Raw genomic sequence first — 12,132 nt, 5'->3', positions numbered from 1 at the left:
CTTGCTGTCTGTCCTTTTTCCTTTGCATCTAGCCTGGCTATGAGGGTGAGGTGGATGCATTCTCCTGAGGGCTGGGAGAACCTTTGGGCCCTCTTAGCTGCCGAGGCTGGTGTGCAGCAGGGTAGGGATCTGTGGTGCTGGGTTGGGTTGGTGTTCCTGTCACTCATGAGGTATTCCCTACTTTTACTTCTCTAGTCTTCCCTGCTGCCCTGGATGCATTTCATTTCATTTCCATTTCTCTGTGTCACTATTTTACCAATCTCTTTCTCCCCAAAGACCCAGAGCACCTGGGGTCTGAGTCTTTGCAGTAAAGCTTCTGCTCTCTACCACTTTAAAGCCCAAGCAAGAAGCTCAGAGTTGTTTCTTTTAGTTCCTCCTCAAATGGAAGAGATTAATAAAACCCTTGGGTCAGAACCGAACCAGCCCCAGGCCCGCTCTTCAGGCTGCCTCCCTCCTGCTGGTACGATGACAGAGTATTTTGTCTCAGAGGACTGTGATGCTTTCAGGTTTAATGATGAGGCCCTGCCACACTTCATCTTCCCTCCTCTGGAGCCCCCACCAATTCTGACAGGGTCAGAGCTCTTTAAAGCATCTTCGGGAGGCGGTTGCCACGGAGACTGGAAATTGGGCCCAGGGACAGGCTGTGCTACCTACTGGGCGGTGGGGAGGGAAGCTTCTGGCCGTCCTTAGCCATTCAGACCAGCCATCATTAATGTTAATAGAGGAAATGCAGCAATGTCAAAAGCAAGACAGGTTTGTTAATTAGATCTGGGGTGTGATGACCTCCCTCCCCCAGGGCTGCAGCCCCTTTGACTTCCCCTGGCAGGAAGTGCCTGTGTGCTGAGTCTGGGCTGTGCGCTTAATTGCATTTCTGGAAGGGAAGGAGAGCAGGAATGGAGAACCTCTGCTCACCCCTTCTACCCCACCACTGTCTCTCCTCCTCAAAGGTGGAGTTGGTTTCTTCTGAGTTGGGTGGGGGTAGCCATTGGGTGGGTTCCCCTGGAGGGAGAATGCAGGAGTCTGCCTGCCCCTCAGCCAAGAACAATGGCCCTGTGACAACTGGGAGGTGGCCGATGTCCCCTTGCACCTTCTTACTTCCTACTAGGAACCTTTTGGAAGGGAGGAACTCTGAAGGAGCCAGAGGGGCAGCCACCCAAGTGAGGGTGAGAAAGGAGAAAGCTCAGCTAGCTTCCTGCCTATGGCTCCTTCCTCATTTGGCCACACTGGGGACAAAGGGTTCCTCTGTCTCCTACTGCACTCCAAGGATGAGAGAAGAATCGTTAGCTCACTCCCTCCTCTTCCCCTTAGCCCAGACTGGCACACACTTCTCCAAAGATAAGGCCGTATGGGTTGATGCAGCTTCCAGTGCTCAGGTTCAGTCGGTGGAAGATGCTGGAGAGGGGATATCAAAGTGGTGCTCTGAACGTGGGCTCCAATGCCCAGGAATTGGCAGAAATGTGACATGCCCCACAAACTTGCTGGTGGAGGAAGATCTTTGTTAGCCCAACCTCCAGCCAGCTTCTTGAGCGACAATTTTATATATATATAAATAAATATATATATGTTATATATATAAATAAATATATATTACATATATATATATAAAATTTTCCACAGATAATCAGAGGTCATTTACTTTTGTAATAAATAGCTCTTATTTTGAATGCCATGGTGTTCTTCTTGTACTTAATTGAATCTGACTTCCCTTGGGCTTCCGAAAGAAGACAGGAATGTTTTGAGTGCAAAAACCATTCCACTATATCTCAGTATCTGAGGCCATTCTAATTTGAGCAGAGGCCCTGGCTGGGCAGGTGGGCCTGCTGACCCCAGCAGGCATTGGGCCCTCCCACTTACAAGGTTACTTGAGGAATACTGGTTGTTCTTTTGACTTATTTTAACTTAGTCCAAAATAAGTAGAAAGCTGGACCTCACTTTTTCTCTTGTAACCCTCCACACATTAGGGCAAGGAGCTTGAGAGAGTAGCAGTTGTCCACTTTGGAGGCAGCTGTGTGGCCCAGCATCGGAGTGGCTCCTATTCTGCTCAGCAGAGGCCCCATCCTGACGGGTCTTCTGTTTTCAGGAGTGTGATGTTAAGAGTCCAAAGGAGGTGTGAGAGCTGATGGTGTATTGGCAGGAGGTAAGGGACGAGAGGCGGCAGATGGGGGCACTGCTCTGTGAAGTAGGGATGGCTTGACTCCACCTCCCTCTTGGGACAAGAGTGGCTGGAGTGGCTGGAGGGCTTGGGGAGAGGGCCATGCAGATCTTCAGGAGATGGAAAGTACAGAGTCTAGGCAGTTTAGGGAAGGACCAAACACTTCTTGAGTGGCATGCCGACACATCTGTGACACTGAATTCTCAAAAGGCAGAGTGAAGTCAATTCTGGTTTTGTCTCCATTCTACCCATGAGAGATTAAATTACTTGCCTGAACTCCTGTCAATAGCAGGGCCAGGACTGGGCATCAGGTTGGGCTTTTTCTGCTTCTCCAGCTTGGTCCTAGGACTAGAAGCACCTTCCCAGAACAACCTGGCAACTCTGGGTCCCTTGGGGAGAAGGCCTGGACTCAGCTCATATTTTGCATGTTCCTTTGTACATTCTGCTTAATGCATCTACAGCTCATCCAGGGGCTGGTGTTTCCTGGTGCACTCAGACCTCTGGTTTTCGGGAGGAAAAAAAGCCCTGATTTCTAACACTTGCTAATTACTGTGGTGTAAATACTCCCATCATGGCCCATTTCAGGCTACCCTGATGTCACTAAACGAGAATTTGGAAAGATAATTATGCACACCTGGCTCTCAGAAGCCATCTAAGAGCCAACCAGGGACTACTGACCCAGACCCAGTGACCTTGGCTTGGTCTGAACTATGGACACAGCCCTTGGTCACAGTCCATCAAAGTGAAGGGGGCAGAGATCTAGATGATGGCCTGGAGTCAGTCTTGAGGGCAAATCCCAGTCCCACCACTTCCAACTCTGTGATCTCAGACTCATTACCAGACCCCTGGGCTTCTGTTTAATCCACAGTCCAACCAGATGATAACAAATGCTCTCTACGTGAGAGCAGTATTGTGAGGATGAAGAATGAATGATGTAAAGATCCTTGCCAAGAGTCAGGACAGGAGTGCTGAGTGGATGCTAGCTCTCTTACGGTTGACGACTCCACCTCAGTGACAGCAGGGCTATAGGACAACATGCAACTCTCTCCTCCATTAGAACCACCTGCCCAGGTCATGGGCAGATGCCAGGCAGGGAGGGGAGATCCTGTGACTTCTTCAGCCTTCAAATATGGTCAGGCCCTCTGTCTCCTGGTTGTAACACCCACCACCTTCTCCACTGGGCCTGCATAGGCCCAACCAGGTATGTTCTGAGAACTTTTTCCCAGGGAAGCAGAGATTCAGTGTACTTAGCCCCATCCTCCTGGCTTGAGACAGGCAGAGTGTGACTCCACCACTTACCAGCTAAAGCCATGAACTGCCATTAACTTAGCAGACCTAGACTTTGTCCAAAGGAGAAAGGAAGCAAGAAGTTCCCAAGTGTAGACTGTTGCCAGGAGGTGCAAACTGGGTGAGGTGGAAGCCTTAGATAAGCCAGGTGGCCTACACAGAGCACAAGGCATCTGGGACCAGAGACATAGGTGGCGTCCCCACCCCCCATCCCACCCCTCGCCCCACACGACCTGCTTACCTGGCTGCAGGGCCATGGGATACCCAGTGAGAAATCTAGTCCCTGAGTAACCTGGCTTTCCTCTCCCTTTTGCCCCCAGCCCCTTTGTGCTCGTACTTGGGGATCTTGGACTCTTTAGGACACAAGGCAGGATGCGTTACAATCTTGCTCTCTTGCTCAGCCCAGAGGCCCCAGAGATGTGTGGAGAGATGGGGAAGAGAAGAATAGGATGTACCCCAAACTCCTGGGCATGGAGCCTTGGCCTGTTTGTTCATGACCACTGGCCCGAATACCATCTTCTATCTCTGGAACCAAAGGAGGTGGGCTGAAGGGGCCCTAGAGACCCCACTACCTGACCCCCTTACTGTACACTGAGGACACTGAAGGAGAGAAGTTAGGCTGAGAGGAGCTAGGCTGAGACACTGGAAATAATGAAGGATAAACGAGGGTTTTGCTCTCCAAAGCCTGGGCCACTAGCACTGGGCTGGGGCCAGAGAAGCTTCCATGTTTGAAAGAGAAAAGCTTTTGTGCCTCTGGGTGGCTCAGTCCCTTAGGCCTCTGACTTGGTTTTTGGCTCAGGTCATGATCTCAGGGTCGTGGGGTCCAGCCAGGTGTGGGGCTCCTTGCTCAGCGGGGAGTCTGCTTCTCTCCCTTTCCTTCTGCCCCTGTCCTACCTCCCTAAAAAAGAGAAACAGAAAGGTTTAGGCCTGACACGGGGTCAACTTCACATCCTGAATGGCAAGCATGAGATTCCACTACCTGGACTTCAATTTAAAGAACAAAATGGTACTTCTATTTAAAATTTTTAAAAAGCCTATTGAAAACCATGGAATAGTAGAATGCTGGAACTTGACTCCCTTGAAGTCCAGGTATTCAATGGGTCACAGCTGCTGTGCGCAAGACCCGGGGCCTGGCCAGGCCTCTAGAGCCGGGGCCAGACCTGGAGCTCACAGATTGCTAAAGATGCTGCCTAGGGAAACCCAGGCCTGGCTGGAAATGGCTGCAGTCCTGCCGCTGTCCCTAAGGCTGGGAGTCCCAGTGGGCCCAGCGAGCCGGGATGGAGGTGGAGGTGGTGGGCAGCCTGCCGGGCCTCGTCAGAGCCAGAGCAGGGCGGGGGCCTCCCCAGCCTCAGCCGCTCACACGGGGCCCCACGTCGGGGGGGAAGGAGGGAGACCCGGTGCCAAGGGGGCGCAGGCTCTAATGCCTCCAGGTAGTCCTCGAGGGAAGGCTGCGGAGAGGTGGCCGTGCAGAGCCTCCCCAGCGCCATCGCCATCGGGTGCGATCGGTGCCCCAAGCAGCAAGCGGTGGAATCGTCACCGGGTCCTGGACGAGAAACGGGCCCGGAGAGGCTCGACGCTCTCTGTTGAGCTCTGAAGCCCAGGCGTTTCCGGGCCACCGGGTCGTCCCCGGCCACAGCCGGTTGCCCGGGGCTGAGGGCCTTGACGGACGGAGGGGGCGGGGGCCGCGGCGGCTTTAAAGCGCCGGGTCGGGCGGCGCGGGGCGGGGCGCTGTGGGAGCCGCGGGGCGCAGGGCGCAGGGCGCAGGGCGCGGCGGCCGGAGCGGGGTCCCGGCGGCGCGGGCGGGCGCGGGGGGCCGCGGGGGGCGCCGAGGGGCCCGCGTCGCCGCCGACATGGCGCGGCACGTGCGGTGACGGTGGCCGCGCCCCCAGGGCGTCCGCGGGCGAGCATGGAGCGCCCCGAGCCCGAGCTGATCCGGCAGAGCTGGCGGGCGGTGCGCCGCAGCCCCCTGGAGCACGGCACCGTGCTGTTCGCCAGGTGAGGGCCCGCGCGCCCCGGGCGGGGAGGGGGCGGCGGGCGAGCCCCGGCCAGAAGGGCGCGAGCGGGGCTTCCCGGCGGCGGGTCCCGGCCATCCCCGGGCGCCCTCGGCGCGCGCCGCGCCCCTCCCCGCTCCGCTCGGCTCCTGAGCGGGCCCCCCGGGTGGTGCCTGAGGGCGCCCCGAGGGCTCCTGCGCCGCGGCCAGGCCCGGGGCGCGCCCTTGGAGGACAGGGCCGGGCTGGGGCCGGGCTGGGGCCGGGCTGGGACCCGAGAACCGCGAGACGCGGCCGGGGCCAGGGGGTGCGCGGGCCCCAGGGGGAAAGGAACAGCGGCCCCTCTGCCATCACCAGGGGCACGGCTCGGACACCGTGCTTTCTCCGGAGCTTTGGCCCCCAAAGCCAGCCCAGAACTTCTGAGGAGGCTGTTTTGCAAAACCGCCTCCCCAAACAAAGGGGGAATCGATTAGTGGGGTTACCCGAAAGCCCCATGAGCCCTCTCAGATGTGAATGATGAGCTCCCACTTGGCGCCTCCCAGCTTTCCCTAAGCCCGCTGTTGTCTCGGGCCCCCTCTGTGCTCCTGCTACTTCCAAGCTGTGTGACCGGAGGCAAGGGACTTACACTCTCTGGGCTTCTGCTTCCTCCTCTGTAAGAGTTGGGGTAACAGTTATACCTGCTGCTGAGGACTGTGAGGGATACAGAAGTTAACCACATGTAAAGTATTCAGTGCCCAGGAGTTCTTTTCTTTAAAGATTTTATTTATTTATTAGAATACACAGAGAGGAGAGAGAGAGAGAGGCAGAGGGAGAAGCAGGCTCCATGCAGGGAGCCTGATGCGGGACTCGATCCTGGGACTCTAGGATCACGCCCGGAGCTGAAGGTGGTGCCAAACCGCTGAGCCCCTGGGGCTGCCCTAAGGAGTTCTTAATAGTGCTGTTATCATCACTGGCCGAGCCCCTGCAGACATGATGAGACTAGGAGGTTCTGACCCAAGAGTGGAAGGGAGACAGACAGAGACAGACACAGAGAGAGAAGAGGAAAGAAAGGAGAGAAGGGCTTTCCTATTTGAGGACCCCTCCCTGTCCCAGCCCCCTGACCTGTTTATGGAGGGCTGCTCTATGCCAGGTCCCGGGAGAGGATGACCCTCGGAAGCGGTGGAAGAGGTGAGAAAGGGTCACCAGCAAAGCTGGCAAAGGGGTCAGTGCCCGGTTGGAGGGGGTGTTCTAGCTCCCAGCTGAATCCCTGCCTCCCCACCCCCACCCCAGCCTGCTGGGCAGCCAGGGTGCGCGGGGCTGGCCGGGGCCTGGGGGGACCAACACCCCAGGGCTGACACGTGGGTCTCCCCCGACAGGCTGTTTGACCTGGAACCTGACCTGCTGCCCCTCTTCCAGTACAACTGCCGCCAGTTCTCCAGCCCGGAGGACTGCCTGTCCTCCCCCGAGTTCCTGGACCACATCAGGAAGGTGAGGAGGAGGCGGGGTGGCCTCAGATCCAGCAGGACGCCTTCCCAGGAGAGAGTGAGGGACTCAGGCTCCTCGGGAGAGTGACTTCTGCCCTGGCCTGGTCTCATTCCCCTCTGCCGCTCCCCCAGGCCAGAGATGTCTGCTCCTTGCCCTATGTGCTGGGCTGGGCAGAGCCTGGGGCACCGTGTGTGCAGCCAGCTGGTCCCCAGCTCCCAGAGATGGTACTGGCACTGACCCACTAGGGGCCATCTGCCTCTGACGCCCAGGCTGGGGTTCCCTAAGAGGCTCATGACTCTCACAGTGCCTCAGTTTCTCCTTGTCTGGGGCAGACAGCACCATCCCGCTGTCGTGTTTAGGGCTTTGAGACCCTAGAGGAGAGGAGCTGCCATCACAGTCTAACATCAGTAGTTTGGCCACATGTTGAGTGCCTACTGTATGTACACACAGATTGCCTTGCATTTCTTTTCTTTTTTTTAAAGATTTTATTTTATTTTATTTTTTTAAGTAATCTCTACACCCAACATGGGGCTTGAACTTGCAACCCCGAGGTCAAGAATCTCACACTCCACCAACCGAGCCAGCCAGATGCCCCATGACCTTGCATTTCTGATCCTGGCAAACCGAGGGTCCTGGTGACCTCTCTTACTCCTGGTTGGATCCCCAGATTCTGGACTGTGGTTATGAGCAGGTGGGATTGTTCTGGCCTCTCCGATTCACGGCTGCGTTGGCCTTGGCAGGTGATGCTCGTGATTGACACTGCTGTGACCAATGTAGAGGACCTGTCCTCGCTGGAGGAGTACCTTGCTGGCCTGGGCAAGAAGCATCGTGCAGTGGGTGTGAAGCTCAGCTCCTTCTCGGTGGGTAAAGGGGCTCTTGCTCTCTCTGGAGCGCCTCACCTGAGGCCCCAACTCTCCCAGTCCTCCCTGTTCATCTGTTCTTTCTCCCTATTCCCATCCCCTCAGATGACTAGGACCAGGCGGGGTGGATGGTGGGGGGGCTGCATCTGTTACTTCTGTGCTGTGTGACCCCTGACACTGCCTTGACGACTCTGAGCCTCCAATTTTTCTTCCCTGGTTTGGCTTCTCTTAGAACCGTGGAAAGTTAAAGAGCTTCTGGGATTGGCCAGTCTTCTCAGTTTCCTGTTACCGTGTATAAAACCATCCCAAGCAAACGATTCCTGATTTCTCTGGGTTCGGTGGGACAGTGCTTTAGCTCCACGCGAAGGGGCTGGTGTCACTCATGTACTACACTCAGCTGGGAGCTCAGCTGCGGCTGCTGCATCCAAGACAGCCCGTCATCCTTCAGGGTCTCTTTCCCTGTAGTGTCTCATTACTGTGGCCTCGCTGAGCTTCCTCCCAGAGTGACAGCTTGGGTTCCCAGAGGGTGGAACCCCAGCGTGCCAGCACGCGTCTGGCCTCTCCTTGCATCCCTCTGGGGAACATCCCATTGGCCAAAGCCAGGCGCACAAGGAGCCCAGGCTCATGGTGGAAGGACCCCACTGGGAGGGGTCCTGAATCCTTGAGGTGTGGTTCAGTGGGGGCCACTGACGTGACAGTCTGTCCCACAGTCCAGTCGCCTTGCCAGATGGTAAGTGCCCTAAGGAAGGGACCCAGGTAGTCTTGTCCTCTCTGTCTCCAGAACTAGTGCGACGCCTGGTCTTCAGTGGATGTTCAGTAAATATTTGTGGAATAAGTAAACCATATTCTGTTCTGATTAACAGTAACAAACGAGAGCCGTTATTATTCTTGAAGGCTTACTGTGTACAGATGCTGAGAGCTTTCTGTAGATGATCCCATTTACTCAATCCAGCAATCCCATGAGTTGGAACTTTTACTTTCCCTGTTTTGACTGATGAAGCATCTGAGGCTCAGAGAGGTCACCGCACTTGCTCAAGGCCACACAGCTCATAAATGGCGGGATCAGGAAGTGAACTCAGGTCCGTCTGGTTGCAGAGTCTGGGCTCTTAACACCACGAGCACTGCCTTGGCGAGGAAGAAATGAAGACGGGGAGGGGTGGCAGTGACTTTGCTTGCTCTGAGCTGGGGGTCCCAGGCAAAGCCTTGGCCCCAGTCATGGGGTGATGGCAAGGCTGGGAGTGGAGTGAAATGCTCAATTCACTCTAAAGCCTCACATTGAAGGGGGAAGAGTGTCCAGTGTGGCACCCAGGGATGGGGGCAGTACCCCGCTCGGGAAGCGTGGGCCCTGTGCAGGAGAGAAGAAAGGTCCGGGCCTCCGTTTCTTACCCGTGGAATGGAGCGAGGCCTTCCTCCATTCAGGGGTGACACGGTGCCGCTTGCCTCTGCAGACGGTGGGGGAGTCCCTGCTCTACATGCTGGAGAAGTGCCTGGGCCCCGCGTTCACGCCAGCCGTGCGGGCCGCCTGGAGCCAGCTCTACGGGGCCGTGGTGCAGGCCATGAGTCGAGGCTGGGACGGTGACTAAGAGGCGGCCCCTGCCCAGCAGCCTCCGCCTGGAGGCCCCATCTGTTTGTGTCTGCTGCAGCCCAGGCTCCCTTAGGCCTCCCTGCCCCTTGGTCCTTGTCCCCTGGCCATCCCGGAGAGATAATAGAACGGGACTGGGTGTCAGTCCCCCTAACCTCCAGCTGCAGATGGGGGTGGCTTTCCCTTCAGGAGGGAGCTTCTGGATTTCCCCGCACGCCCAGTAGCTTCTTCCCTGCCTGCCCTCTTTTCCCTCTGGCATCACCTCCTCCTCTAGAAGAGGACCAGTGCTCTGGTCCCAGAGGTGGCATGGGGCTGGGAAGGTGGGGAGCTGTGAGAGCAGGGGTGCCCGCCATCCATCCTTGTCAGGTGAGTCCAGGCCCAGCCGGGGAGTGGTGGCTGAGCTTCGGGCACCTTCCCATTTTGTCTGCCTCCCATGCTTTTCTCTTCCTGGGGCCTTTGCCTTTCACAAGTAAAGAGGAGGGACTTTTCTAGTCTTCATGGTGGAATCACAGGTAGTGGGAGCAGGTAATCAGGGGACCCGCTGAGGACGAGAGAGCTGACCTAAGTCTGCAGTGGGCCCATCCGGGTCTCAGATGCTACCTGCCCGAGGGGTTTTTCTTTTGCTGTGTCCCGTTCCCTCATTCAGCGCTGCTGCTGGGAGCTCCTGTAGCTCTACTCTGCAGGAACCGGCTAGCCAGCAGGGGGGTGGGGGGGGCTGGCGAAGAGCAAGAGCAAGGAATGAGGGGTGATTTCATTCCAAAGGGGCCTGTGTTCCCGTGGCTGTTCCTCACGGCCCCTCTCCAGCAGGGCTGGGGTTTATCTCCCCTGAGCCTCCTTTCTGCCGCTGCTCACATCGACTGCGGGGCCACGGCTCTCCACACTTGATAGCTGGTGTGTGCCTGTACTCAGGCTGCTGGATAGAAGAGAAAGTGCCGGAGAGGCCCTCTGTCCTCGCCCCCAAGCTGTCTGCACCTTTACCTTCCGCTCCGTGCCGTGCCGTGGTTGTGTAAGCTCATGAGGAATAAACCTGTTCTGTGTGCCTCTCTGACTGGTCTGGGGGCTGGTCCTTTCTTGGGTGTTGGCTTGTGGCCAGGCGAAGCCACAGGGCAGGGGATCCAGGGCAGGTGGGAAGATGAGGTCAGGAGGGTCAGGGCCAGTGTGGATATAAAAGGAAGGAGAGGCTTGAGGAAGGCCAGAAGCCAGTGGTGGAGACGGAGTGAGGGGTCTGTGATAGAAACTGGCTGGCAGGGCACCAGACTCCGTTCTTCTTCCTCTTGGGCACACAGCTGGACCACCACTTCACCCGGGTTTTCATCCTCGCCCCGATCTGTCCCACCGAGGTCACCCAGGGCCTCTGTTCTGTCCCTGTCCTCACCTTGCTCTTCTGCTCAGCATCCTTGGAAAAGCTGATCACTTCTGCATTTTAAACTTTTTTTTTAGAGAAAAATATCACATACAGAATATGTGAGCCTAGTGAATCTCCATGTACCCTTCACCCAGCATTGATGCAACCCAAGTGACCTCCCCCACCCCCTTTATTCCGCTGGAGACTTTTTTTTTTTTTTTTTAATTTATGATAGTCACAGCGAGAGAGAAAGAGGCAGAGGGAGAAGCAGGCTCCATGCACCGGGAGCCCGACGAGGGATTCAATCCCGGGTCTCCAGGATTGCGCCCTGGGCTAAAGGCAGGCGCCAAACCACTGCGCCACCCAGGGATCCCTGCTGGAGACTTTTAAAGCGAACCTAAGACTTAAGCCACACGTAGGAACGTGTGGCTGATACCTTTTCCACCTTCATCCACGTTATCAACACACCTGCCAACATGAGCAATATCTCTTCAGCCTCGCCCGATGCCGAGTCTGCTCCCAGATTTCCCTGATGTCTTTCAGCAGGTGGTGCTCAGCCGAGGGGTCCACACATTGCATCTGGTTGATTTTTAAATTTACGTTAAATTTTTACGTTGTTATGTCTATTAAACTTCTCCTTCTTGGCCCCTCTCCCTTCTTCCCAGGCCTTTGGTTTGTGGGAGAAACCAGCTCTCTTGTCCAGAGGCCTCTCAGTTCTGACTTGGCTGATGCTTCCTTGGGGCATCTTTAAACTCACCCCTCTGTACACTGTAATCACTGTCAAGTGTGTGTGGGGGGGTCCCTGCTTACTTTTTCTTAAAGATTATTTATTTGTTTATTTATTTATTTATTTATTTATTTATTTGAGAGAGAGTGTGTGTACACAGAGGGTGAGAGAGGGAGAAGAAGCAGACTCTCTGCTGAGGAGCCCATCCCTGCTTAATTTTTGAGTCCTTTTCTTCCCTTAGATTCCAGATGCCAAGGTCTCCTGGTTTTCTTCCTCGATGCTCATTCTTCCTTCTCCTTGCAGATTCCCCCTCCCATCCCCCGTGGACCTCCTCTGGCCTCCTGTGCAGGTCCCAGCCAGCCCCATGACCTCAACACCCCAGAAACTGGTGGCTCTGGGTCGCATCTCCAGCCTAACGCCCCCCACTTCAGACCCCTGTATCCAGCCCCTTGCCCAGAATCCCTATTAAGCATCTCAAATGTAACACCACCAAAGTAGAGCCTGGTATTTTCCCTAGCCTGCTCCTTCCAGCATCCTCTGCCTTGGTAAACCAGTTTACCCAGCCATTCAGGCAGAAGAACTGGGAGCCATCCGCAATTCCTTGCTTTCTCTCAGACCCCACATCTAATCCATCCACGAGTCCTCAGACCTGTTCCGGATGTCTCCATCTCCTCATTCCCGGCCCCATTCTTGTCTGGGCTACCTTGCTGTCTGGCTGGATACCATC

General features: G+C 56.0%; 1 protein-coding gene across 3 annotated transcripts; it reads left to right on the top strand.

The window, feature by feature from the left end:
• The first annotated feature begins 1,733 nt into the window (after window positions 1-1,733).
• Window positions 1,734-10,381, top strand: NGB (neuroglobin). 3 transcript variants are annotated; one of them, XM_025442452.3, is made up of 6 exons: window positions 1,734-2,137; window positions 3,210-3,353; window positions 3,841-3,979; window positions 6,783-6,894; window positions 7,632-7,751; window positions 9,200-10,381. In XM_025442452.3, the coding sequence occupies exons 3-6, from the start codon at window positions 3,933-3,935 to the stop codon at window positions 9,332-9,334; spliced, it is 414 nt and encodes a 137-aa protein (XP_025298237.1). In that variant the 5' UTR covers window positions 1,734-2,137; window positions 3,210-3,353; window positions 3,841-3,932; the 3' UTR covers window positions 9,335-10,381. The 3 variants fall into 3 exon arrangements, with proteins under 3 accessions (XP_025298237.1, XP_048969290.1, XP_025298236.1); XM_049113333.1 differs by lacking the exons at window positions 1,734-2,137; window positions 3,210-3,353 and having other exon boundaries at window positions 3,835-3,979; XM_025442451.3 differs by lacking the exons at window positions 1,734-2,137; window positions 3,210-3,353; window positions 3,841-3,979 and adding an exon at window positions 5,276-5,434.
• The last annotated feature ends 1,751 nt before the right edge of the window (window positions 10,382-12,132 follow it).

This window comes from Canis lupus, chromosome 8 (genome assembly GCF_003254725.2).
Source record: "Canis lupus dingo isolate Sandy chromosome 8, ASM325472v2, whole genome shotgun sequence".
Classification (NCBI taxonomy): Eukaryota; Metazoa; Chordata; class Mammalia; order Carnivora; family Canidae; genus Canis; species Canis lupus.
The sequence above is the reverse complement of the archived record's forward strand: the minus strand, read 5'-3'. Positions and strand labels throughout refer to the sequence as shown.